The sequence below is a fragment of the Puma concolor genome, chromosome B1 (assembly GCF_028749965.1).
Source record: "Puma concolor isolate L17-30 chromosome B1, mPumCon1.1.hap2, whole genome shotgun sequence".
Classification (NCBI taxonomy): Eukaryota; Metazoa; Chordata; class Mammalia; order Carnivora; family Felidae; genus Puma; species Puma concolor.
The window spans coordinates 139,184,734-139,210,297 of NC_141670.1; the positions used below are offsets into that span (position 1 = coordinate 139,184,734).

Consider the following 25,564-nt stretch of genomic DNA (forward strand, 5'->3'; position numbering starts at 1 on the left):
ATTGTTGAAATAATTGGTATTGAAGAGCAATGTGAAAAATTTGGGGTTGAAATAGTAAGCTCATTGGAGGTCACCTCTTAGTAGTAGTGTTTTTATAGTATAGGTAGTATGATGTTTTCAGTCAGTTTCTTTTATACCTGCTGGAACCCAGTTTCTGCCTTTGGACATTTATCTGCTGATCACTTTCACTTTGGATGCTTGCCTACTTTAAGCTCACAAGACAAGTATCTGGCAGTTTAAGGATATTTAGGAGAAGGAAATAACCTATGCCCTAACCATGATAAGGTACTTTCTTCCTCCTTACTTTTTCAGTTTACGTGAATGGTGGACAGCTGTTGCAGAAGTTTTTAAGAGAGAGGATAATAAGATATACTTTTAGGAGGTTTTAGAAATCTTAGTATCTCTTCATTCCTGCTCTCTTGCATACACATCTTGGTAATTTTGTTTGCTTGCCCTTCTCTCTCCCTTCTTTTCCTCACTTAGGATCTTATTGAGAAAGTTGTCATCCTGCGAAAAGCTGTACAACTCACCCAAGCCATGGACACCAATACTGTAGGAGTTCTTTTGGCTGAGAAGATGAGTCAGTATGCTAATTTGTTGGCAGCCCAAGGCAGTATTGCTGCAGCCTTGGCTTTTCTTCCCGAAAACACCAACCAGGTAATTAGAATTGACCATTTCTCTTCTTTTAATGTGTGAATAAGGTGAGTCCAGTGGGTAGCACGTAGTGTTAAGCATAAGAATATTGGTAAGTAGAATGTTTTGGAACAATTGAATTTCTGTCATCTGACCATAAGTGAATGTTACTGACAATTATTCAAGGATCATTTTAAGTGTACCCAGACGGTATTGGAGAGATAGGATGCTCTTGTAGTACAATAGATCCCTTTGTACTGATGGGCATAGTATTTGAGGGAAAAAATGGAAAAGGACCAACTTCTAATTTCTTGAGCCAAATGCTGAATCTTTGTACATGGTTCTTTGTAGGAATCTTCTGTGTTAGAAAGCTATGAATATTAATACTTAAATAATTGGGGTTGTAGTTTTAAAATTCCCACAAATGCTAGACATAGACATAGATATTAGTGAAGAAGTTCATTCTGTATACCATTTCAGTCTGATACTGTCTGCAGACAAGTATATTTTTAAAATACTCAAGGCAGGGAGAGTGACATTTCTGATTTATTATTTGGTATGCATTAAATTGGGCTTTTTCAATGCAATGGAATTAAGTAAGTGACTGACAGTATAATGATGGACACGATTGCCAAGATTCTTTTCCTAAGGGAGTTTTCCAAAAGTGATACATAACTATGATAGAGGTAGTAGTGCAGTGGAATCACAGAAGAGGACAACCTAAATTTAATAATGAAGCATGGGTAGAAATCAGGGAAAGGTTTGAGGACAGTTATCCACAAGTAGGATGTTTGTATCTATATTGTGTGTGTGACAGAACTTAATTTTGAGCCTTGAAGATATTTTCTTGTTTCTATGCTTTTTATTATAAACTTTATTTTGTTTTTGATGGATTTTTTTAGTTAATTGTTTTCAGTATTTTGTCTCTTGTAGGGAAATATCAATATATTTCATTGAGTGGTTTCATTGAGTAAAAACACTTAAGTCTATGTTCCAGCATTATGGAGGTTTGACTCTAGTTGGTTTTGAAACACATTTACATGTTGTATCTTTCGATTTTATCTGTGAGAATATTAGGTAGAATAGAAACAGACTTTATGATGACCTTGGCATAATTATTTTATGACTTTTTAAACACCCCTTTAATAGTGAGTTATAAGACCCTTTAAGACTAACTTAACCTAAGACCTTTAGATCTTGTAGCCTCAGTATTAAACTCTTTATTTTCAATACCATTTATAACCACATACATTTTTTTTTCTTTTTTTTAAAGTTTATTTATTTTGCGAGAGAGTATCTGCATGCACACAAGCAGGAGAATGGCAGAAAGAGAGTGAGAGAGAAAATCCCAAGCAGGCTCGGCACTGTCAGTGTAGAGCCCGACGCGAGGCTTGAACTCACAAACTGTGAGATCATGACCTGAGCCGAAGTCAGATGATTAACCGACTGAGCTGACCAGGCACCCCTAACCACATACATTTTCTGTATATTATTCTTCATGTTTCCTTTGGACTTTTAAAGAACATTCTCTATGTAAAAGTAAACAATTTTGAAGTTGCTGTCTTCTATATATTTCAGTAGACCCTTAGTATTTTCTGGGGAACATGTCCTGAGACTTTGTGATATCATTATAGTATCTAACCTTCCTCCCTAATAGTATACCTAACAGTTTAAATGACAGCTTTAAACCTTTAGTGAATTTATAGTAATGTATGACTTTTTTTTTTTTTCAACGTTTATTTATTTTTGGGACAGAGAGAGACAGAGCATGAACGGGGGAGGGGCAGAGAGAGAGGGAGACACAGAATCGGAAACAGGCTCCAGGCTCTGAGCCATCAGCCCAGAGCCTGACGCGGGGCTCGAACTCACGGACCGCGAGATCGTGACCTGGCTGAAGTCGGACGCTTAACCGACTGCGCCACCCAGACGCCCCTGTATGACTTTTTAAAGTTACTAAAATCAGTTCTTGCTGAAATATTTTAACATTACCTTTTTGTTGTTGTTTGTTAATATCTGGAACATGTATGTGGTCAACTCATACTTATTGTAGATCTGTATAATTGTAGATCTGTGTAAGCTATCATGAGTGTGACATCTTACTCTTTTATTTCCAACATCTCTCTCTCTCTCTCTCTTTTTTTTTTTTTATTAATTTTCCTTCCTTTCTTAGGTCACCATTTTCTTTCATCACATCGTCAGCAGTTGATTCTTTTGGGGACCTTTTTTCCCTATAAAGAAATGAAGTTATATTTTTTTTTAACTACTTTTGTGATTTGTGAAAATTACTCAACTATAAGAAAATACAAAAGAGCAGAGATGATGAGTGGCATTGATCTTACATACTACTGTGTGGTGGGCATAATTCAAATCCTTGCCTCAGTTAAATGATATATCATGGGCCTTTGGTATCAGTCTTGAGTATTAGAAGCCATGATGTTAAACCCTCTTGTGCTAGGATCTATTATATAGGAAACAGCATATGAACAAGGAGCATATGACTGATCAAGCTTACTTTAAGAAAAGCAACATGCTGTCATATAGTTCAGTGAGTTCTAACATTCTGCTTTATTTTCTTCCATTGCTTGTTATAGCCAAATATTGTGCAGCTTCGTGACAGACTTTGTAGAGCACAAGGACAGCCTGTACCAGGACAGGAATCATCTAAAATTCCTTATGAGAGGCAGCAGCTGCCTAAAGGCAGGCCTGGACCAATGGCTGGCCACACACAGATGTCAAGAGTTCCAGCTCAACAATATTATCCCCATGTGAGTGATATGGTCCAGATTAAGTAGGAACATTTATATATTTCTGTTCAAAAATTTGTTGGGTAAGAGACCTTAATCTGCTATGATAAGTCTAGTTGTCTAGTTAGACAACATAATGTTTTAATAGTTTTTCTTTTTGTATTCTTGAAAGTGATGGTCTGTTCTTTTTATTTTTATTTTTATTTTTTTTTAAGTTATTTATTTATTTTTTTAAGTAATCTCTGCACCAAACGTGGGTGGGGCTCAAACTCACGACTCCAAGATCTAGAGTCACATGCTCTTTCCATTGAGCCAGCCAGGTGCCCCTGGTCTGCTTTTTTTTTTTTAATTATCACTTTAATCTGGTCAAACAGATTATATTTTAGATATAAATTAATTTAAGCTCTCTGGGGAGATTTTTTTATTTCCCCATCATTCGAACTACCCATACACATGTACATCTGTTCTTGAAACTGCTTCAACTTGATTCATCTGACAAGCTGTAAGTAAAGTAGTGGGAATAATTTGTGGGTGATTTGGTTAATACTATGAAATATTTTTAGAAAAGGTACTCTTATTTTGAGTATTTTATTCTGAATCATTATTACAGGTTTACTGTGTCTCTTGTATCAACACAGTATTCAGAACATACTTTTTTTGGATAACTTGGATATTAGTGAATGACCAAAGGTGTATGAAATTGTAGGTCATGGGGATCATAAAGATGATTAGATATTTTTAAATAAGTAAGTAAGTAAATTAAAACATTTAGTGGCATAAAATGTGGCATTTTACTGTCTTTTACTACTTCATACAGAAACTTTTATTTCCAGACCCGCAGATAACCTTCATGTTCTTGAATGAAAAGTACATTTTCATAAGTAATAAATGGTCTTGATTGATAACAAAGTTAGCAGATCCTCTCCCCATTTTAAAATATATCAGATTACTGATAGAATTGACAAGGTCTTTTTTATAATTTGTTGCAACAAAAGTAAATATAAAATCATGGAAAGCTAAAAAAAAGATCAATTAGTGCTCTTTTGTCTATTGCACTTTTGATTAATACTTAATCAGGAATAGATCACATTTGGATTTAACTGTAACTATCTAGAGTATTCTCTGTTTTTTTATTTTTTTCCTTTATTTCATAATTTATTGAGAGCTTTTCTATGAGTGCCTGTCTTTATTCTGTCTGTTGATACATTGGTAAACAAAGCAGATTAAATTTCCCACTATTATGAAGACTTTACTAGTTTGAGAAAAGTCTATGACATAGGTAGGGCAAAGCAGGCAGTGACTGGAAGAACTAAGAGGCACAGACATCAAGTGACAAGCCAGAGTTTTAAGACAGAGCTTGAATTTCTTAATATCACCTGGCCAACTTGATATTAGAACTCCCAAGCATCTTTTGTTCAATCATGCTATCTTGAAGGGTACTGAGGTGAGACACCCTCTACTTTGGGAAAAGAGAATATTTACTCTCTATGTTCTTGAGTTTATCTGTCTTTCTGGGAAGATATAAAAACACTGAAAGACTTTCATTGTACTTTGACTTAGCAGTCTAATACTTTAACAAAAGAAAAACAAATTCAGAAACTAAGCAGTGATTTTTTTTCTTTTTTTTTTTTTTTGTTTTTTTTGTTTATTTTGAGAGAGAGAGAGAGTATGTGTGCACACGGGAGCAGGGAAGGGGCAAAAAGAGAGAGGGAGAGAGAGAGAATCCTAAGCCATGCCCAGTGCAGAGCCCAACATGGGGCTTGATCTTACAACTGTGAGATCATGACCTGAGCTAAAATCAAGAGTTAGACGCTTAACTCACTGAGCCACCCAGACACCCCAAGTACTGATTTTCTTGATTAAAGCTTATCATGTACCAAATGAGGACAGCAGCTTGTGGTTTTAAAGGAATGTTTACAGGAAGGGGTAAAAGGGTGAGAGGCAGGCCAGATTAGTAGGAGTTCCACTTCCACTTGGAATTTCTATGAAGATTTACTTGACCAGAAAGATTTTGGTGGCTTAAAAAATTTGTTTTGAAAATCTTAGGACTCCAGGGTAAGCAACATGGTATAGTATAGCAAACACTGGCCTGGAAATCAGGAGGTCTGGATTCAGTCCTAGGTCTGTCACCAGCTAGTTGTATTGACCTTAGGAAGCCCCTTCATTTCTCTAGGTGTTGGTTTTCTCAGTGGGGATTAGACTGATTGATCTCTAATATCCTTTGATTGTATGTTTCTAAGCCTGATATGGGACTAATACGATTTTTGCAGCTCTAATAAAATCCAGAAAAGGGAACTTGTAGCAATATGCTTACAGATCTAATAGTAGCATGAATACTATTAATGCTTCAAAATCACTTTTCTACTCGATTATCTTTTTTCCTCCAGTATCTTCTTTCTTTACCTACTTACAGGAACTAGCTTTTCCCCTTATTCTTGACACTTGAATGCTACTTTTTTTTATGCTTTGATTTAGGTTTTCATGTTGATTTTTCTACTGCCTCCCTCTCCCTGTTTTGTTGTGAATGTGTTTTTCTTTTGGAATCCCAGCTACCTTGAAAGCAGTTGCCTGACTAACATATGCTATCTTGCTTCTCTTATTTTTTGCTTTGCATCTGGCTGTTAATGCCTTCTGGGTGTTTTTTTTTCTTCTTTTAACATTTTTATTTTTTATTTTCTGTGATTGGTATTTCTTTGTTCAATTCAGGTTAGAATTGCCCCTACTGTCACTACCTGGAGTAACAAAACTCCTACCGCCCTTCCCAGCCATCCACCTGCAGCCTCTCCCTCTGACACACAGGTATATCCTTCATTATTCATCTTTGAGCAGAATTCTGCTCACTTAAATATATATATATATAGTTAAATATTCTCTACTCCCCTTTTCTTAATTTCCCCTTCCCCCATTTGTCCGCCTGCTTATTGCATTTTAATGCTTTAGGATGCAAGAAGTTTCTGGACAATTAGTTTATTTTCTTCTCCCTCTCCTTTTGCAGTTCTAAATTGACCTCAGCTAGAAAAATATCAACTAAAGTTCTAACAATGGTTTAAATCTGATTTCACTGAAGATTTTCTTTTTTCTTTCTTCTTTGTTTTTGAGCATTGCAGAAATTGAAGAGAAACGAAAGTTCCCTTGTGGCATTTATACTTATATTTCCAAAGTGTGGATGGAATTTAGTAGAGATGGAAAATCCTGGTGACTTATTATAAATATCATTGACACTGTTTTGTGAAGTTATTAGCATCTGTTGCCATTTATTGCAATTAATACTTTAGACCTGTCTGATCTTTAAATCACTTAGAATGTGTTGCTCAGAAAATGTGTTCTAAGGAAGACAGAATGTGCAAAATGCAGTGTTTCTTACACAGTAAAGTTAAAAAAAAAAATAAACAGTTCCGTTTCAAAGATTATAAATCCATCTGGTAAGATTTTTGGTTCCAAATGTAATCCTCCTTTTTATCATATTCTCATTTCCTAGGGAGAAAATCCTCCACCTCCAGGTTTCATAATGCACGGAAATGTTAATCCAAATGCGACCACAGCTCAGCTTCCCACATCTCCAGGTCACATGCACACCCAGGTACCACCTTATCCACAGCCACAGCGTAAGTAGTGTGACCCTGAAGTCCTTGCACAACAGCATGTCTTACCTAATGTAGTAACATTTTGCTTTAAAGCTCCAAACTCATGATCAAATCAGTTTTAACAAGTAAAGAAAGAACTGTGTAGGACTTGAGAGGGAGAAACACAGTTTCCCTAGGTGACATCCCTAGTTAGCATGCTTGGAAACAGCCTCCTATGTCAGTCCATTCAGAACAGTTGGCTCCTGTTCCTGAGCAATTACTAAGAACAGTGAATTGTCCCATGATTTTGGTATTAAAAAACAGAATTTTTGAAATGATTTTGTTATATATTCTTTCCTTTCAGCAAGATGACACAAACCATTTTTGGAAAAATGGTTCCAAGGGACATTTCAATATCCAATATCTCCCCTGCCCCCATGTACAACCTGCTTGACTATCAACAGCCTGTACCCCAGTAGAACATTTGCTATAGTAGTGAATCTGCATTGACACATCATTATCGCCCAAAGTCCATAGTTTACTTTAGTGTTCTCTCTTGTGTTGAACATTCTATGAATTTCGACAAATGTATGGTAATAACATGTGCCCACCATTGGCTTTTGTTTTTTAGAAAATATTTGCACTTATAAAGTAAAATATCACCACTATTTTAAAATTTACATGAAGAGAAAAAAAAATCTCCAAGGAGAAAATTATATGATTAAACAACTATTACAAAAGCAAGAGGCCACTGCCTAGTAAGAACTAATCTTAATAAGCACGTTCTATGCTAAAGTGGATATTCTTACTTAACATGAATACAGATTTGACACAATTTTTCACTCATGAAAATGCTGTCTTCAGAGTAGAACAAGTATAGTTCTAGTAGATTCACTCTGTAGAGGTCCATACCTACCCCTGGTCATGAAAAATGTGGTAATATTCTCTAATCTGGGCTCAGGTCTTTGCATCAAAACATTAGTTGGCTGCCTGAATGCTTACTAACCAACTGTGTATAGTATATGAAATACTATGTAGTAATTGTTTTGTCAGGGATCTTAGAGAGTTGGCTGTTAATCTGGAACTAAGCTCAAAATCACAGTGTGAGTAGCTGATTAGTTTACTAGATGTTGGAGAAGGTATTTGATTCATAACAATAGTGCTCACCCTACAATTCTTCCGGTGGAGGAGATGTTGAGCCGCCAGCAAAGTCCCTGTAATTTACTGTAACGGGGAGTGCTTGGGTCGTGTAATTCCTGCATGGTTCCATCTGGTGGCTAGTCAGTGTCACTGCAGTCTTTTCTCAGGCACAGGAAGTCTGAGAAAAGGGTCGGTCTTTCAGTGTTTGGGTTTGATGATTGAAAGATTTTCATAGCCAGAAGCAGTCTGGAGATGGCATATTTCACATATTGATCCAATGGGTATATTTTAGTATATTTAAGGGTATCCAAGTCATCAAAAGCATAACATATAAGGGTTAATATTTGGTTGTAGCTTATTGTTCTAATAATAATGACAAAAATAATTTCCATAGAATGAGATAACTGGTTTTTTGTTGCTGTCAATAAACTTATAACTAATTAAAATTTCTGTTTCTTCTCCTTGGTGTAGCTTATCAACCAGCCCAGCAGTATTCCTTCGGAACAGGGGGGTCAACAATGTATCGACCTCAGCAGCCCGTTGCTCCTTCTGCTTCAAACGCTTACCCTAACACCCCTTACATATCTTCTGCTTCTTCCTATTCTGGGCAGTCTCAGCTGTACGCAACACAGCCCCAGGCCTCTCCACCTACCTCCAGCTCTGCTGCTTCTTTCCCTCCTCCCCCTTCCTCTGGAGCATCCTTCCAGCATGGCGGACCAGGAGCTCCACCATCATCTTCAGCTTATGCACTGCCTCCTGGAACAACAGGTACACTGCCTGCTGCCAGTGAGCTGCCTGCGTCGCAAAGAACAGGTCTGCGCTTGAAAGGGATTTGGTTTGGCTCCCTCCTTTATTTTTTCATGAACACGTGGGTGGATGGAGGGGAATTATGTCTGACTCTTTGTAAACTGAGTAATCTGAGGTGTTGAGTTTTTATCACAAATTCTGAAACTATTTCTAAAAGTGTGATCATCCCATAATGAACTTTAGTTGCTAAATGAGGAAAACTTTAGAGCTTCAAAAGGGTAAGAGTATATAATCTGCCACTAAACTTAAAATAAGTGGTAATAAATTAATTGGCAAGATAAGTGGTGTTTGGAACTAGGTTTAATTGACACTAATTTCTTTAGAGCCAAACTTGGCTCTGTTCTTATTGAGAAGTTTAGCGTTTTTAAAATTATTTGTGCCTTAAGCCCATTCATGGAGATTAAACATGGTGATTGTATATAATTTTATAGTTATGTTTATTTATAAAGATGAGGGATCTGGATATGCTTATCTAAAGGAAAAGAGTGAGAGAACACAACTCTGACGGAGGATCTCTAATGAGACAGCAGAAAAGTACAAAGTCTGTGGACAGTAGTGCAGCGATTCTTCATTAGGGCAGCACCACCCTCAGATAGTTTAGGAATTTCAAGGATTCGATAGATAGTCTAACAGTGTAGTCATGCCTGAAGTTTTCTAATGAAAACCATAATCTTAAATTATTATTATAATGAGATACACGTTTTCTAAATTCTTATCTCATTTTATAATTAGAGCATTACATTACTTTTTATGGGGAGGTTTTATTATCTGGTTTTCATTTTGGCCCCTACCAAAAGGGGCCTCAAAGGCATGTGTTATAAAAAGGGATCGATGAATCAGGGTTAGGGACCACTAACCATACTGGTTAAGAATGCAGGCTTTGGAATTCAATCTCCTGGGTTTGTACCCCAGCTTTGGTTAAGTTACTTAAACTTCTTCAAGCCTCCATTTCCTCAGAATAATATTAATACCTGCTCATAAGCTCATGAAGAAGATTGAATGCATTAATACATTAAAGCATTTGGGGATAGTGACTGTAAAGTTGGCTGTGATTACACAAAACCTGACTCAAAATTAGAGCTCTGTGCCTTTTAGTATTTGAAAATAGTTTCCCTTTTAGATTACAACCGATGTTTTTGAACTAAAGGAACAAAGAGATGAATGAATCTTGCTTTGCTCCTAATACTTTAGTTGCTTCTGGGGCGTCCAGTATGTATGTGTGTGTGTGTGTATATATATATATATATTTTAAGCAGTAGCTATAATTACTGAAAACAATTATAAAATAGGATCTATTGAAGAAATATTCTATTCTAACAAAGTCTCATGAATGCAGAATTATATACCTATCACCTTTCTTCTCTGATATATAAAGGCCAGAGTACCAAAAATCTCACACATACATGCGTGCAGATGTGTGCGTGCGCGCGCGCGCACACACACACACACACACACACACACACACACACAAATATCTCTATCACCCTTTACTGCACAAATAAAATTTCTGTAACTTTCAATATAAATAGTTCAGTAGATTGATATTTTAGAGAGGAGTGCTAATTCAGTTGTAGAGTTCAAAAATTACCTTCTGAAACCTCAATAGTGAAGATAGTATCTATTCTGAATAGTTGGGTAATAGAGTTCTTGACTGAAAGATGAGTTCCAGAAAATTCCCACTTTAAAGTGGTGCAGGGAAATAGAGAGGTGAGTCATCATTTACTGAACATACACTGGACATGTACCATCATTTGCCATATATTTTCTTATTTAATTATCAGAGCCATGAGAAATAGAAATGTTTTTTTTAGTTGACATGAGGAAACTTGGTTTCCTAGGAGTTAAACTCATGGTTGCATGATGATAGTCTCCAAGTTGAGATACAAACCCAGGTCTCTCAGTCTATAAAGCCTAATAAGTTCATTCTTCTTTACCAGATGGTCTAGTCCTGATATAAGTCATAGAAGCAGTTATCAATGTTAGAATTACAAAAATCCTATAACAACACTGTTTTAGGTATTTTGTTACTTCATCATCTAAGTTAAATATTTGCATGGGTATTCTTAAGCAAAAGTGTATTTGGCCTTGAGATAAAGTCTTTGCTTATATACAAAGTAACAGAATGTTCTAACCTGGCTGAGAAACAGAGTGACTAATAGGAAGAAGAAGCAAACATTTTTCAGTATTCAGCATGTTCTAAGCCAGCTGCTTTGTTACCTCTTGCCTGTTAATAGTCCCCTGTATTTTACCATATTTTATTTTTTGATTTCCTAAAAATGTTGTTTACAGTGTACAAATAATTGTGAATGAAAATTTTCTCTTCTTTTTTATGGGTCTCATATCATATGGTTCTCTATCGGACTTGGGAATTCCATTTGTCCAGTGGATAATTTTGACAGACACTAGGGTTTGCAAGACCTGTAACTGTTCGTGAGCCTCCAAATTATGCCTGAGGCTCAGAGAAACTAATGTTGCAAATACCAGAACATTCATTGAGTTAATTCTTAATGGGTACTTGTTTGGTCTATAATCAGAATTATTCCAGGCACAGGTAGGGAGACAGAAGTGAACAGTACATTTCTAGTGAACATCACATAGCTTTGCTGTAAGTTGGAACATAACATTTATATTTGGCCCAAATTTTGGAAAGCTTTATGCCAGGGCAAGAAGTTGATAGTTCATACAGTAGGCAGGAAAGTTCACGAAGGAGTTTGAACTGCTGAAAGGCATGGTTTTACTCTCTAGGGTAATTAGGATACTGTCTATGACTTTTTCCCCGTGCTGATTTAATCTGTGCTTACTATTACTAAAGGAGAGCACTTTCAAATATGAAGGCCTTAGAATTTTACTCAAAAAATTATTTTCTGATAAAATGACCTTCAGGCTGTCATGAAACTGTCTTTGAGTAAACATTATTGATTTTATTAAACCATGGAAAATTTAATTTAGGTATATAGTCTCATACTTTGTCACATAGAAGTCTTGAAGGGGCATAATGTTACATATTTTCATAGAACAGTGTTCTGAAAATTTTTTTTTAATTTTCGTAAATATTCCTTACTCAAATTATAAGTACCTGTTTTATCTTGTGTCATTGGAAAATGACCTCAAGGATTCATGTCTTTCTAAACTTTAATTTTTAATTTCATGACCCTCTTGTTTTTAATGTGACATGCTAGGCTTATAGGGGAAATGGGAGGTTAAGAAGGATGCTCTGTTCTTTCTCAAATTGTCTGTTAGCCAAAATTCTTCATATCACTGCACTAATAAAGAATCCACTGAAAAGTATCTTGGCCAGTGCATATAGCACATTTTGCTTCTGCTGGAATACCTAAGAACGTTCCGAGTGAGAAGTGGGATTCAAGTAAAGGTGGTACTCAGCTGCACTCCTGTATATGTGGGACCATGTGGTTCCTTCTTCCTTCCCCAAAGATACTGGAGAACTAAACCTTACACTAAAGTGGATAAGGATCTCCAGTAACATGCCATATTCAATTTTTAAATTAATTTTCCCTTGATTTTTATTAATTTTTCACTGTAGGATTTTTAAAGACTCAAAATATTATAAAGAATAAAATTTAAATGATCTATAATTCTACCGCCCAAATATTACCAGTGATAATATAGGTTTATTTATTGTTTTCATACACATATATACATATATCTATGTATGTCTATATGCATCTATTAAAAATATTTTTAATGTGGTAAATATACTAACATAAAATTTACCATTTTAACCATTTTTATGTGTATAGTTCAGTGACATTAAGTACGTTTACATTGCTGAAGAACCATTGCCACTTATCTGTCTCCAGAAGTTTTCATCATCCCACACTGAAACTATGTACTCATTAAATAACTCCTTGTTTCCCCCAGCCCCAGGTAACCACTGTTCTACTCTCTCTCTGTATTTGACTACTCTAGGTACCTCATATAAGTGGAATCATACAATATTTGTCCTGTTTTGACTGGCTTATTTCACGCTCTCCAATATTCATTTATCAGAATTTCTTTACTACTTAAGGCTGAATAATATTTCACTGTATTATATTGCACATTTTGTTTTTCCATTTATCTGCATGTGGGCATTTGAACTATTGTGAATAATGCTCTTTGAACACAGGTATACACATATCTGTTCAAGTCTTTGCTTCCAGTTCTTTAGGATATATACCCAGAAATGGAATTGCTGGATCAAATTCAATATTCAGTATTTAAATTTTTGAGGAAGCATTATACTGTTTTCCACATCTACACCACACTTGTTTTCTGTTTGTTTGGTTTTTTTCTTTCTTAATTTTAGCCATTCTAATGGGTAGTATCTCATTGTGTGCATGTATCTTTTTTTTTTTTTTTAACATTTATTTATTGTTGAGAGAGTGTGAGCAGGAAAGGGGCAGAGAGAGGGAGAGACACAGTATCTGAAGCAAGTTCCAGGCTCTGGGATGTCAGCACAGAGCCTGATGTGGGGCTCGAACTCATGAACTGTGAGATCATAACCTGAGCTGAAGTCAGGTGCTTAACCGACTCAGCCACCCAGGTGCCCCTATTTTTAAAGAATTGAGATCATAATACACATATATACACACACAATTTTACATCTTACATTTTTTCTTAATATTACACCATGAGCCATATTTTTCATGCCTTTAAAGTCATGTCATGTTTTAAAAAGAGAGATTTATCTTCATTTTATAGTTTTTTGAAGAGTAAAAAAGATTCTCTTTATAGTTTTATGGGAGAATTATGTCTAAGATTAGATTATGCTGTATTGATATATTTTCAATGACTGTTCTATGTTGATTTTTTAAAAATGTTGACCAAGAGTAACATTTTGCATATCTATAATGAACCTCCGTAATGCTGTTTCCTAGAGATACTTATTTTGTTCATGTAGTTTGCTTTACCTAAGGTTGCTGTTAAGGCGTATTTACAGAGGTCAGTTTAGCTGTGTTTTTAAAAAGTCATATTTAAACAGTCAATTTAAAGACATGAAAGTGAAAAAATTCAAAAGCGAATTATAGCTGAGACAAAACTGCATTAAATTGATAAGAGATTTGAACAAGGACTATCTGGGCTAAAATAAAAATGGCTAAGTATATTGCATGGTTGGACATTGGGAGGAGTCAGTTAGGCATATATTTGGGGGAGAACTTTGATTATTGTACAATTGTTCCTTTCTATTCAACAAGACATTCTCCACCCTCAAGTTATGTGAGCTACCCCACTGGCTGTGTACTCCTGCTGCAAGTCTTTTTGTTTCTAATTTGGATTGTCATTCCTAATTTTGAATTTGATTTGATTTCATCATAAATTTGGAGTCATTTTACAAAAGGGTTGTATGAAGTTGCTCCACAAACTTTTTGTGCTTACAGTTTTTGAAATTTCCGGATACCCTCCCAGGCTTTAATACCCAGGGCTTAAGTCACTGCTATGAGAGATTAGAGGGAAAACTGCAAGCTATGGGGTTACCTCTCCACCTCACAATTTCTCTGAGGCATGTGCCTCTTGAGTAGAACTCAAACCGAATTGAACTCATTAATTGCTATATTCTCTTGGTTCTTCTATCCCCAAAAGAAGATAGTTCAATTTTCGTAAGTTACATATGCATATAATATACCTCCACTGCATACTTTTGATTTGAGGCTGGGCCTGGCCTGACCCTGAATATCTGATAATATCTGATAATTTTGGCATTGCTGTGTTAGTTTTCACCCTTTTCTTTTCATGTCCACTGCCAGAAACTTCAGTTCCCTTAAGAGATGTAGTTGTTTCTGAAAGACCTGTGCTCAACAGTCTACAAATCCATATATTCTTACAGAAAAAACCATATTGGATGGTTACATATTTATTGGGCCTGTTCTCATTTATGTTTCTATTCATGGTGTGACATGAATTACATGAAATTACAGTTTCATCAGGGTGCAGCCCCCTGTTGCCTCCTAAATCTAGCAGTAAAGTGGCACCACCTTGCTAAAGCCTCCCATTTTTCTTTAAGTCCCCACTAAAAGAGTGCTTTGGCCAGCAGCATTGGCATTACCTGGGAGCTAGCTGGAACAATAGAATCTCAGGCCTTTCCTTGTACTTAGTGTGAATTAGAATCTGCAGTTTAACAAGATCGATCTCTCAGCTGATTTTGATTCACAGCTTTAAATAGTACCAAATGCTCTCCCCCCACACACAGTGATATTACTGATCAAGTAGTAGAAAAAAATTCCATGCAAACAGGGAAATATTTCAAGTAGGCAGGAAAATTTTTTTCTTAAAAGACACATGTAGCGCAGGAAGAGAAAAAAAGTAATGTTTGAGAGTTAATTGGATCTGGCACAACCTAGATGAATTCAATTTACCCAAAAGCTGATTACTTTCTTAATTAGATAAAAGACATTTCACATGACTTGACTAAAAAGTTTCTTTCCTTTATAAAATTAGTTTTTTCTTTTTTGGCTTGATGGAGGGAGAAGAAGCAATTACAAAATGAGTTTAGAATGTTTTTCATGATAATACTGTTTAAGTGACTTTTACATTTTGTCTGCAGAAAATCAGTCTATGCAAGACCAGACACCTATGTTGGAAGGTGAATTAGTTATAAAATATACCTCTGGAAATTTTTCAATCATTTAATATAGTTAATGAATGGACATTCACAATAATGCATGCGAACCTCAAAGTTGATGATGTTCGGAATGTGATCAGTATCATTTTTTAATTTGGGTTCTTAATCAAATCAAATCTTAGAGTTGATTGAATTAACATGGTGACACCAGTAGCTTTAAATCATTAAAGTCGTCTATTTTATATAATCATAAAGACCATGACCATATCAAGATTGTCTTAGCTATGAGTAAGATTAGAAGGTGATGAGAGAGATTTGAATGATTCTCTGTGCAAGCCCAGAACTTTAAGAATTTGTTAAGCAGATAGCAGCATGTAGTTTAATGTTTTGTAATTAGCTCTTCAATGTTTTGAGGCTCTTTTGGAATTCTGTTTCCTGGTAAACTTGTAGAAAATTAATTCCATTTTTAGAATCAAGGCAAATGAGGGATGCCTGGCTGGCTGGCTCAGGGGTCGTGAGTTTGAGCCACACATTGGGTAAAACAAATTTTAAAAATAAATAAACTTTTTAAAAAATCAAGGGAAATGAGTACATGCTGGTTAGAAGATCTTATTTTTTAAAAAGTTTCTATGACATTATGTATGGATCACAGGTTCTTTTGTGTAAGCAATTTTGTTGTGATTTCATATCATGGATATCAGTAGAATAAGTAAAAGGTAAAATACTGAAAGAATGTTTAATTTGTTAAAAGAGGAGTAATTTTTGGTCTTTAAATATACAACATACACAAAATTCAATGAAATGTAAAATGATTATATTTTGATTTTGAAATTATCTTTATTTCTGGCACGTTTTCTTTAAACATACTGGCATTAAGATACTTAATGAATTCTGCTACTGATGTCTGTTTTTCACTTTGAGATGAAGATTTGGGGGCAGGGGGTGCGTGTAGAGGAAATTTACTAACGTTGACAGTAGTTTAATTTTATATTTGCTGCCAATCTGGAGTTTTTTTTTTGTGGCATTAAAAAAAATCTTATCACAGATACCTGAATGCTTTTTTATACTTTATAAGTAACTCTTAAGGGAAGGATGATGAAATTGCTGGTGTTGTGTAATTGGGACCCGGTTTTTTTTTGTTTTTTTTTTGTTTTTGACACTGTTTCTACCATGTGGATAGTTTGCTTATGTTCAATTGCTTATATTAAATTACTCTCTTGGGAAGTAGGAGATTGTTACTTTTATTTTATTTTTTAGTATGCTGAATACATCAAGGATTTTGTTTTTTTAGCAGATTCAGGTGATTTATTTTTTCTTTATTACAAGAGAATTCTTAACTGATTTGAAAGTTATACACCAATATAGACATAAACACTTCACCATCCCTAAATTTAGTACAGCTCTTTCACTTTCAATGGAAATAATGTCAAGTTATCTTGCCTCCTAAGCCAAGACCTTGTGAATATTTGAGGGAATGAGTTTGTGAATCCAGGGCTACAGAGTGATCCCCACACCTGAGCTGGTAAAACCTTTGTGATGGTTATCCTCAGGTTAGTTAAGGCAGAATTTGAAGGTACTATGCGATGGATACAATTTAGTTGTCCTCTTTTCAGAATTCTAAAGGAAAATGCTCTTTATTATCTGTTATAGGTCCTCAGAATGGTTGGAATGATCCTCCAGCTTTGAACAGAGTACCCAAGAAGAAGAAGGTACCAGAAAAAGATGTCCATCCAGTTGCCTACAGATGTTCTTTAATCATGTAGCCACCTGGAACATACTACCTTTCACTGATCCTTTTGAAGACAAAGCTTACTGACTGATAGGTTTAAAGTGCATTTCAGCTTGCATCTTCTCCATGAAGGGAAGGAAAGAAAGTTAAAAACAGTACAGTGGTGTGAATTTAACTTCCTTTAGAAGAGAAGATGTAGGGGCGCCTGGGTGGCTCAGTCATTTAAACGTCTGACCTCGGCTCAGGTCATGATCTCGCAGTTTGTGAATTCAAGCCCCATGTCAGGCTCTGCGCTGACAGCTCGGAGCACCTGCTTCAGATTCTGTGTCTCCCTCTCTCTCTGCCCCTCCCCTGTTCGTGCTCTCTCTCTCTCGGTCTTTCTCTTTCAAAAATATATAAGTAAACATTAAAAAGAAGAAGATAAGATGTAAATTTCTAACAGGTTTCTTTCAAAGAATAGGAAACAAATTTTCCAGTGATTTTTATGTCTTTTAGGAGTTCCAACAGTAGTCAGGAATTTGGTAATTATATTTTGGACTATTTTTGTTTATCACATATAGTATGAATGAAGAAATCACCTTGTAGCTGAGCGTTGTTTAAATGTCAGTAACTGTTGACAGCCATTAAAGCAGAAGTTAAGATTCTTCTTTCTCCCCAAACATTTCTACTTTTTTTTTTTTTTTTTACTCACCGTGATGTCCTTTTCTCAAATATAGTAGGGAGAGGTCATAACAATAAAATTGGGAGACACTAAATGAGCAAAAAAAAAAAAAAAAAACAAAAAAAAACAAAACAACCCCAAATTTAGGTTAATAATAATCAGAGATTGAATTTAATCTACTACTTTTAATATGATTGAATTGATAGTTAATGTCTATTTAGTGATCTAGGAAAAGGGTATTACATCTTGGTCACATTAAATATAAACACACATTATCTGATTCCACTATTGCTAGATATAATTCTCTAGACTTTGAGATCCTCTTTCAAAAACACCAGGTGTTGGCTCCCCATACGAGGGTAAGTGTGGAAGGCAAAGGGGAAACTGAGAGGTCCAGTTTTGAGTTCCCCACCCCTCTGAGCCAGATTAGCTCTACTTTTACATTTTACTGTAGAATTCTGCATAAAATTTCATTTGAAAAAGTATTCTACTATTAAAAAAATTTTTTTAAACCTTATTTAAAGGTGAGGAAATTGTACCTTTTTTTCTTATGCTTAGTGTCTTTTATTTCTGTCTTTTAAAAGATACCTGAAAACTTTATGCCTCCTGTTCCCATCACATCACCAATCATGAACCCTTTGGGTGACCCCCAGTCACAGATGCTGCAGCAACAACCTTCAGCTCCTTTACCTCTGTCAAGCCAAGCTTCATTTCCACAGCCACATCTTCCAGGTGGCCAGACCTTCCATGGCATACAGCAACCTCTTGGTCAACCAGGCATGCCACCATCTTTCTCAAAGCCCAATATTGAAGGTGCCCCAGGGGCTCCTATTGGAAATACCATCCAGGTAACAAATCTGTGTTAATGGAATGAGGAGATGGCTCTATTTCAGTTCATTTTTTCTTTTTAATGTGTTAACTTTTATGTTTACACCTTTATTAATGAGCATCTAACTTTGGTTTCAATTAAGACAACCTAAGTAAAAAATAGTAACCCCTTTTTTTAAGATTGATCATGGATGGATATTATTTTTCAATTACATGCCATAAACTTTCTAGAAGAGGCTTTTATAATTGCTAGTGTATGTTTACACTAACTTGACAATTATATTTCATTTGACCTAATCAGTACCCACAATTTAAGATTAGTTGAATCTGTATTTTCAGCCAAGCTTGCTAAGCAGAAGCTATTTCCAAAGGGTTTTCCTTTTAAAATCTAAAATAAAAATGTAATGAGTTATATCATTTCTTGTGTATGTATAAGAGCTAGTAATATACAGCTTTATCTTCAGCTGGAGATATAAATTTGTAGTTGCTATTCACATATAAACAGCTAGTTGGCACAGGGTTCTAGACGATGAAAAGTCAGATACAACCGACTTAAACATACAAAGATGAACATTTTGATCAGTTTGTGAAAAGTAAAGAGTTTGGGTCAAAGTTCAGCATGTGAAGGTGAAACAAATCCCTGCACAAAGTATAAAATTAGTTCTGTTTTTGTCTTTGGTTCATTGAAGTCAAATTTATAAAGGTTGTATCTCTATCACAAGAGTGTGCTTTACTATTAAGAGATAGTTCTGCCTAAGGAACTTCTAAATATTAAAAGTGGCATTCTAAAAACCAGTGTTTTGATGGAGGTGGGAGGAGTTGTTTCTTTCCATAGGAATATAAATTACAAAGATGCATTGTTAATTTCTTTTCTTTTCTTTTCTTTTCTTTTCTTTTCTTTTCTTTTCTTTTCTTTTCTTTTCTTTTCTTTTCTTTTCTTTTCTGATTACAAGTCTATGTTAGTTTGGGAAGCTACCCAGCCATTCACTTTTGTTTAGACTTTAGGTGCTCATGCAATACTCACCCAGACCAGAACCTCAGTTACCATCGAAAGGGAGAGCTTGCACAGATGTATATGTTCAGCCAGGCCATAATAGCCAGCTACCTGCCCACCTAGATGTCTCCAAGGCACCTCACACTCAGTATTTCTACAACCTTATTCATAGTCTTCCTCCCAAACCTGATCTTTTTTTGGTGTTTCCTATTTCAGTAAAATGGCATCATAATCCATATTCAATCTAGCCAAAAACCTGGGAATCATCTTTATACTTTTTTTCCTTTAATCCCTCTTTCAAATCTATCCCCAAATCTTGCTGATATTATTTTAAAATCTCTCTCAAATCCTTTATCCGCATACACTTCTAATCTGGCCCATGCTGCCTTCATTTCCAGTCTCTGGCAGTGCAGGAGCCTCTAACTGGTCTACAAGCATTGACTTTGATCGTTGTATCTGGTCTTGTTTCCTCTTTGTTTCAAACATTGTTCTCAGGATAAAGACCAAATTATTTCACATTGTCTGGAAGCCCTTCAGCTTCATATTCCTCCTTGCTGTCTCTCTGCTTCAGCCACACTGGCCTCCTTTTAGTCCTCTTGTATCATGGTCCTTCCTTTGTACACATTCTTTCTCTGACACTCTTAACTTCCCCATTTCACCAGTTAACTCCTACTTGTCTTTCTAATAGAATTTCCTGAAGAGAACTTTCCCCTCAGTTAAATTCCAGTTATATTGCCTGTTGGTTCCATTAATGTTAATTTATTAGCTATAAAATAGCAATGCAGTTGCTATTTTACATGTATTTATGGCATTTTATTATTTTACTTTTTGTTCAAGTAACATCTTTCATTAAGATGTAAGTATTTGTAAACTTGCTTTTTGTATGACATTTTAAAACTTCTTTTTCCTTCCTTTAGCTAAAAACTGCCAGAGAGCTGAGATCTTTTCTGAATTGGCTCACAAATACATAGCCAGTGCCTAGAACATAATTGCCGAATATTTTTTGAATGAATGTACTAATAAATCAGAACCCTAAACACTTAAACATACCTTCTTTGTTTTTCCATCTGTACGTTCAGTAACATCATGGTCTCTTCTATCCTAACTTTTGACTTAATCTTGCAGTTTGATAATAGCCCAGTTACCAACCTCCAAGAATAAATCAAAGAACATAAGAATGGAAAGATAAACAAAAATGAGCCAACAAGCAGAGCAAACAGCCACTCTAAGTAGCCAGCTTTGTAACTGCCCTTTTATTTCCTACCGGCATAGGTCTACAGTCTCCTTCCCATCAGGTATATACAATAGTGATCAACATATGTTCTGTAGTTCATCAAACTCTTTATATCCAATTCTGTTTTTCAAAATCAAAGCTGTAGGAGGAGTGTCTGTACCTTCTACTGAATATTTGATTTTCATTTCTACTTCTCCCAAGGGATTTCACATGTTAATTTGCCACAGCCTGTCTACAAGGTAGTTAGCTGGTTTCTCTTTATCACAGTTTCAGGGCTTTGCGTATAGGTAGCTTTTGGTCATTTCTGGTCATTTATGCTATTATTTCTTCCAGCATGTGCAGTCTTTGCCAACAGAAAAAATTACCAAGAAACCTATTCCAGATGAGCACCTCATTCTAAAGACCACATTTGAGGATCTTATTCAGCGCTGCCTCTCCTCAGCCACAGATCCTGTATGTATTTTTTTCTCATATTTTGCTTAATTAAAATAATCTTCAGGGCACCTGGGTGGCTTGGTTGGTTTGGCATCTGACTTCAGCTCAGGTCATAATCTCACAGTTTGTGGGTTCGAGCCCTGCATCAGGCTTTGTGCTGACAGCTTGGAGCCTGGAGCCTGCTTCGGATTCTGTGTCTCTGTCTCTCCCTCTCTCCCTCTCTCCCTCTCTCCCTCTCTCTCTCCCTCTCTCTCTCTCTCTCTCCCTCCCCCTCTCCCCCCTGCCCCTCCCTCACTCATGCTCTGTATCTCTCTCTTAAAAAAAATAAACATTAAAAAAAATTTTTTTAATAATCATTTATAAAGCTCTTCTGTAATTGTATGAAGTCCTACAATATACTGCAAAAGTTTGTACAATAGTAATAAAATTAGCACTTGTATACTTTGCTTTACATATAAAAATATAATTAATTTCTTTTATATATAAATTTATTTAATCCTTACAACAACCCCAGGGTAGGTAGATCTGTCATCTGTATTTTACAGATGACTAAGTTAAGACAAAAAGCAGTTAAGTAACACCCAAGGTCAGAGCCAGAATTCAAACCCAGTCTGGCTCCAGAATTTATGCTCTCAACCACTGTGCCGCATTGCCTTTCATCAATAGACCTCATGTTTGGCACATAAATAGAACAGAATGGTGGTATATAAAAAATTCAGGTTAGAGATTTCTTTCTGAGCTTACTCAAAGCTTTTAAAAGTAGGTAGATAATCTTATATGTAACTTTGCAAAGATCTTAAAAATAGTTGTTTTCGATACTAGAGTCATATTCATAGTTAAAGCAACTGATTTTACTTAGTTTACCTAGAGGATGCCTGTGTATTGGCAACAACAAAAGTTCCACAGAGCTCTCTTGTTTTAGATGAAATCTCAGTTTCTGCCAGCAAACATTGAATATGTTTATTTAGCCACTGGCCACTTGTCTGCTTGAAAAACAGCTCCTGGAATTTGTTGTTTCATCAAACATTGAGTATTAATATGTGCAACTTTCTTCCGGTCTTTTGGAAGGCAGTTCCCTGTACTAAAAGTGTCAGGAAGGCAGAAGCAAGGAAAGGTTATCATAAATCGTCATGCCTAGCATTCTGGAAGTGATGGAAAGACTGAGCTAGGAACAGAGAGCAGATGAAGCAGATGGCCTAGTATACGCTGTCCCCTGTGCATACCTCTAAATAGGACACAGTCATTCAAAACTAAAAATGAAGGAAGACTCCAGCCCTCCTTCAGGCATGAGTCAGTATAGAGAGGTTGAGAAGGCACATGGTACCCAGCCCAACTCAATAAATTTTTGTTGACTTTAAACTCCTCTAGGTCAACATCTTATCTTCGTTCTGGGTCCACAGGAGGCCTGGGCCAGATAAGAACCACAAAAGACAAAACTGTTTCTATAATTCCTGTACCTAGTTAGGGGAGAGGCCCTAATATGCTATCCCATCCAGGTGACTCCGCCACATTGGGGCAGGGATCCTACTGGTAGCTAGATGATACTAGCTTTGAGCAGGGACTGTAAGAGGTCCCCTCCTCACAAATAGCTGGAATCATTTTTACAGTATAGTTGTATTCCTATTTTCACTTTAGTTATGTTCATACAACAGAGAGCAATTTTGCCACATGACTTAGTTTCTAATGTTATCCTTAATAGCTTCATCTCTTCCTCTGCCCTCTTCTTTATTTTTTTTTCTTTTAATTAGTTTCAGGTGTACCATATAGTGATTCAACAATTCTATACATTTTTCAATGCTCATGATAAGTGTACTCTTTAATCCCCATCACGTATTTCACCCATCCCCCCACCCGTCTCCCCTCTGGTATCATTAGTTTGTTCTCTATAGTGAAGAGTCTGTTTCTTGGTTTGTCTCGCTTTTTTTCCCCCCTTTGGTAGTTTGTTCTGGTTTTTTGTTTTTTTTTCTTTTTTTTGTGTGTTTATTTTTGAGAGAGAGAGAGAGAGACAGAGTGCGAGAAGGGGAGGGGCAGAGAGAGACAGTGACCCAGAATCTGAAGCAGGCCCTAGGTTCTGAGCTGTGAGCACAACGCCTGACATGGGGTTTGAATTTACGAGCTGTGAGATCATGACTTGAGCCAAAGTTGGACGCTTAACCGACTGAGCCACCCAGGCGCGCCTAGTTTGTTTTGTTTCTTAAATTTCACATCTGAGTGAAATATATGATATTTGTCTTTCTCTGACTGACGTATTTCACTTAGCATAACACCCGCTAGCTCTATCCATGTTATTGGAAATAGCAAAGATTTCATTCTTTTTATTACTGAGTAATACTCCATTGTGTATGTGTGTGTATGTCTATATACATGTACATACCACCCCTTCTTTATCCATTCATCTATTGATGGACACTCGGGTTGCTTCCATAATTTGGGTATTATAAATAATGCTGCAATAAACATAGGGATGCATGTATCCCTTTGAATTAGTGTTTTTGTATTTTGGGGGTAAATACCCACTAGTGCAATTACTGGATTGTAGGGTAGTTCTATTTTTAACTTTTTGAGGACCGTTCATACTGTTTTCCACAGGTGCTGCACCAGTTTACATTCCCACTAACAGTGCAAGAAGGTTCCTTTTTTCCTACATCCTTACCAACACTATGTTGTTTCTTGTGTTTTTTATTTTAGCCTTTCTGATAGGTATGAGGTGATATGTCATTGTGGTTTTGATTTGCATTTTCCTGGTGATGAGTGGTGGTGAGCATCTTTTCATGTGTCTGTTGGCCATCTGTGTGCCTTCTTTGGAGAAATGTCTGTTCATGTTTTCTGCCCATTTTTTAATTGGATTATTTGTTTTTGGGGTTTGTATCAATTCTTTATAGATTTTGAATACTAACCCTTTATCAGATAGGTTATTTGCAAATATCTTTTCCCATTCAGTATGTTGCATTTTAGTTTTAACTGTTGAACGTTTCCTTCACTGTGCAAAAGCTTTTTATTTTGATGTAATCCCAATAGTTCATTTTTGCTTTTGTTTCCTGTGCTTCAGGAGACATATCTAGAGAAATGTTATGGCTGATGTCAGATAAATTACTGCCTATGCTCTTTAGGACTTTTATAGCTTTGGGTTTCACATTTAGGTCTTTAATTAATTCATTTTGAGTTTATTTTTGTGTATGGTGTAAGAAAGTGGTCCAGTTTCATTCTTTTGTATGTTGCCCTCCAGTTTTCCCAACACTATTTGTTGAAGAGACCATCTTTTTCCGGTTGCATATTCTTGCCTCCTTTGTCGAAGATGGATTGGCCATACAATTGTGGGTTTATTTCTGGGTTTTCTCTTCTGTTCCATTGATCTATGTGTCTGTTTTTGTGCCAGTACCATACTACAGCTTTGCTCAGAATTGTGATACTTTCAGCTTTGCTTTTGTTTTTCAAGATTGCTTTGTCTATTTGGGGTCTTTTGTGGTTCCATAGAAACTTTAGGATTATTCGTTTTAGTTCTGTGAAAAATGCTGTTGGGATTTTAATACATTAAAAAAATTATTCAGCACAATCAAGTGGAATTTATTCCTGGCATGCAAGGTGGTTCAGTATTCATAGATAAATCTTTGCTCGCTTCGGCAGCACAGATACTAAAATTGGACCAGTACAGAGAAGATCAGCATGGCCCCTGCCTGAGGATGACATGCAGTAACGTGAATATTCACAGATCAATTGATGTGATGCATCACATCCACAAGAGAAAGGATAAGAACCATCTGATCATTTTAGTAGATGCAGAAAAAGCATTTGACAAAGTACAAAATCCATTCATGATAAAAACCCTCAACAAAGTAGATGTAGAGGGAACGTACCTCAACATAATAAAGGCCATGTATGAAAAACCCACCACTAACATTATACACGATGGGGAAAAGCTCCGAGCTTTTCCTTACTCTTCTTGTGACACGCTGACACTGTCCTGCAGCATACCCAGCGCGCGTCAGCACTCCTCTGCCTGGAATGCTGCCCCCACGTGGCTGCATTGCTTACTGCACACTTGCTCCAGGCTTCTGCTCCCGTGTCCCAGTAGCTTTCCAACCTTTCTTTACCGCCCGCACTCCAGCGCTTCTAGCCCTTCACACTGTTAGCTTTCCTTCCTGGCACTCATCACCATCTCATGTACAACATATTATTTATTTAGTATCTTTTTCCCACCCAATAGAATCCGAGCTCCATGAGACATAAGCATGGCAAA

General features: G+C 36.2%; 1 protein-coding gene and 1 non-coding gene across 33 annotated transcripts in view; both read left to right on the top strand.

Annotated features, from left to right (window-relative positions):
- Positions 1-25,564, top strand: part of SEC31A (SEC31 homolog A, COPII component) — a 72,633-nt gene that overhangs the window by 44,081 nt on the left and 2,988 nt on the right. For 9 of the 32 annotated variants that reach the window (XM_086704710.1, XM_086704720.1, XM_086704718.1 and 6 more), the window contains 9 exons: positions 484-657; positions 3,225-3,398; positions 6,084-6,176; positions 6,856-6,982; positions 8,552-8,893; positions 15,429-15,467; positions 17,097-17,155; positions 18,421-18,684; positions 21,226-21,345. In XM_086704710.1, the coding sequence (XP_086560836.1) occupies positions 484-657; positions 3,225-3,398; positions 6,084-6,176; positions 6,856-6,982; positions 8,552-8,893; positions 15,429-15,467; positions 17,097-17,155; positions 18,421-18,684; positions 21,226-21,345 (1,392 nt within the window). The remainder of the gene's footprint in view (positions 1-483; positions 658-3,224; positions 3,399-6,083; positions 6,177-6,855; positions 6,983-8,551; positions 8,894-15,428; positions 15,468-17,096; positions 17,156-18,420; positions 18,685-21,225; positions 21,346-25,564) is intronic. The other 23 variants (XM_086704722.1, XM_086704729.1, XM_086704726.1 and 20 more) reach the window with 8 other exon arrangements.
- LOC112859141 (U6 spliceosomal RNA) lies at positions 24,936-25,042 on the top strand. Its single transcript, XR_003223458.1, has one exon. It is a non-coding gene; the product is annotated as a U6 spliceosomal RNA (small nuclear RNA).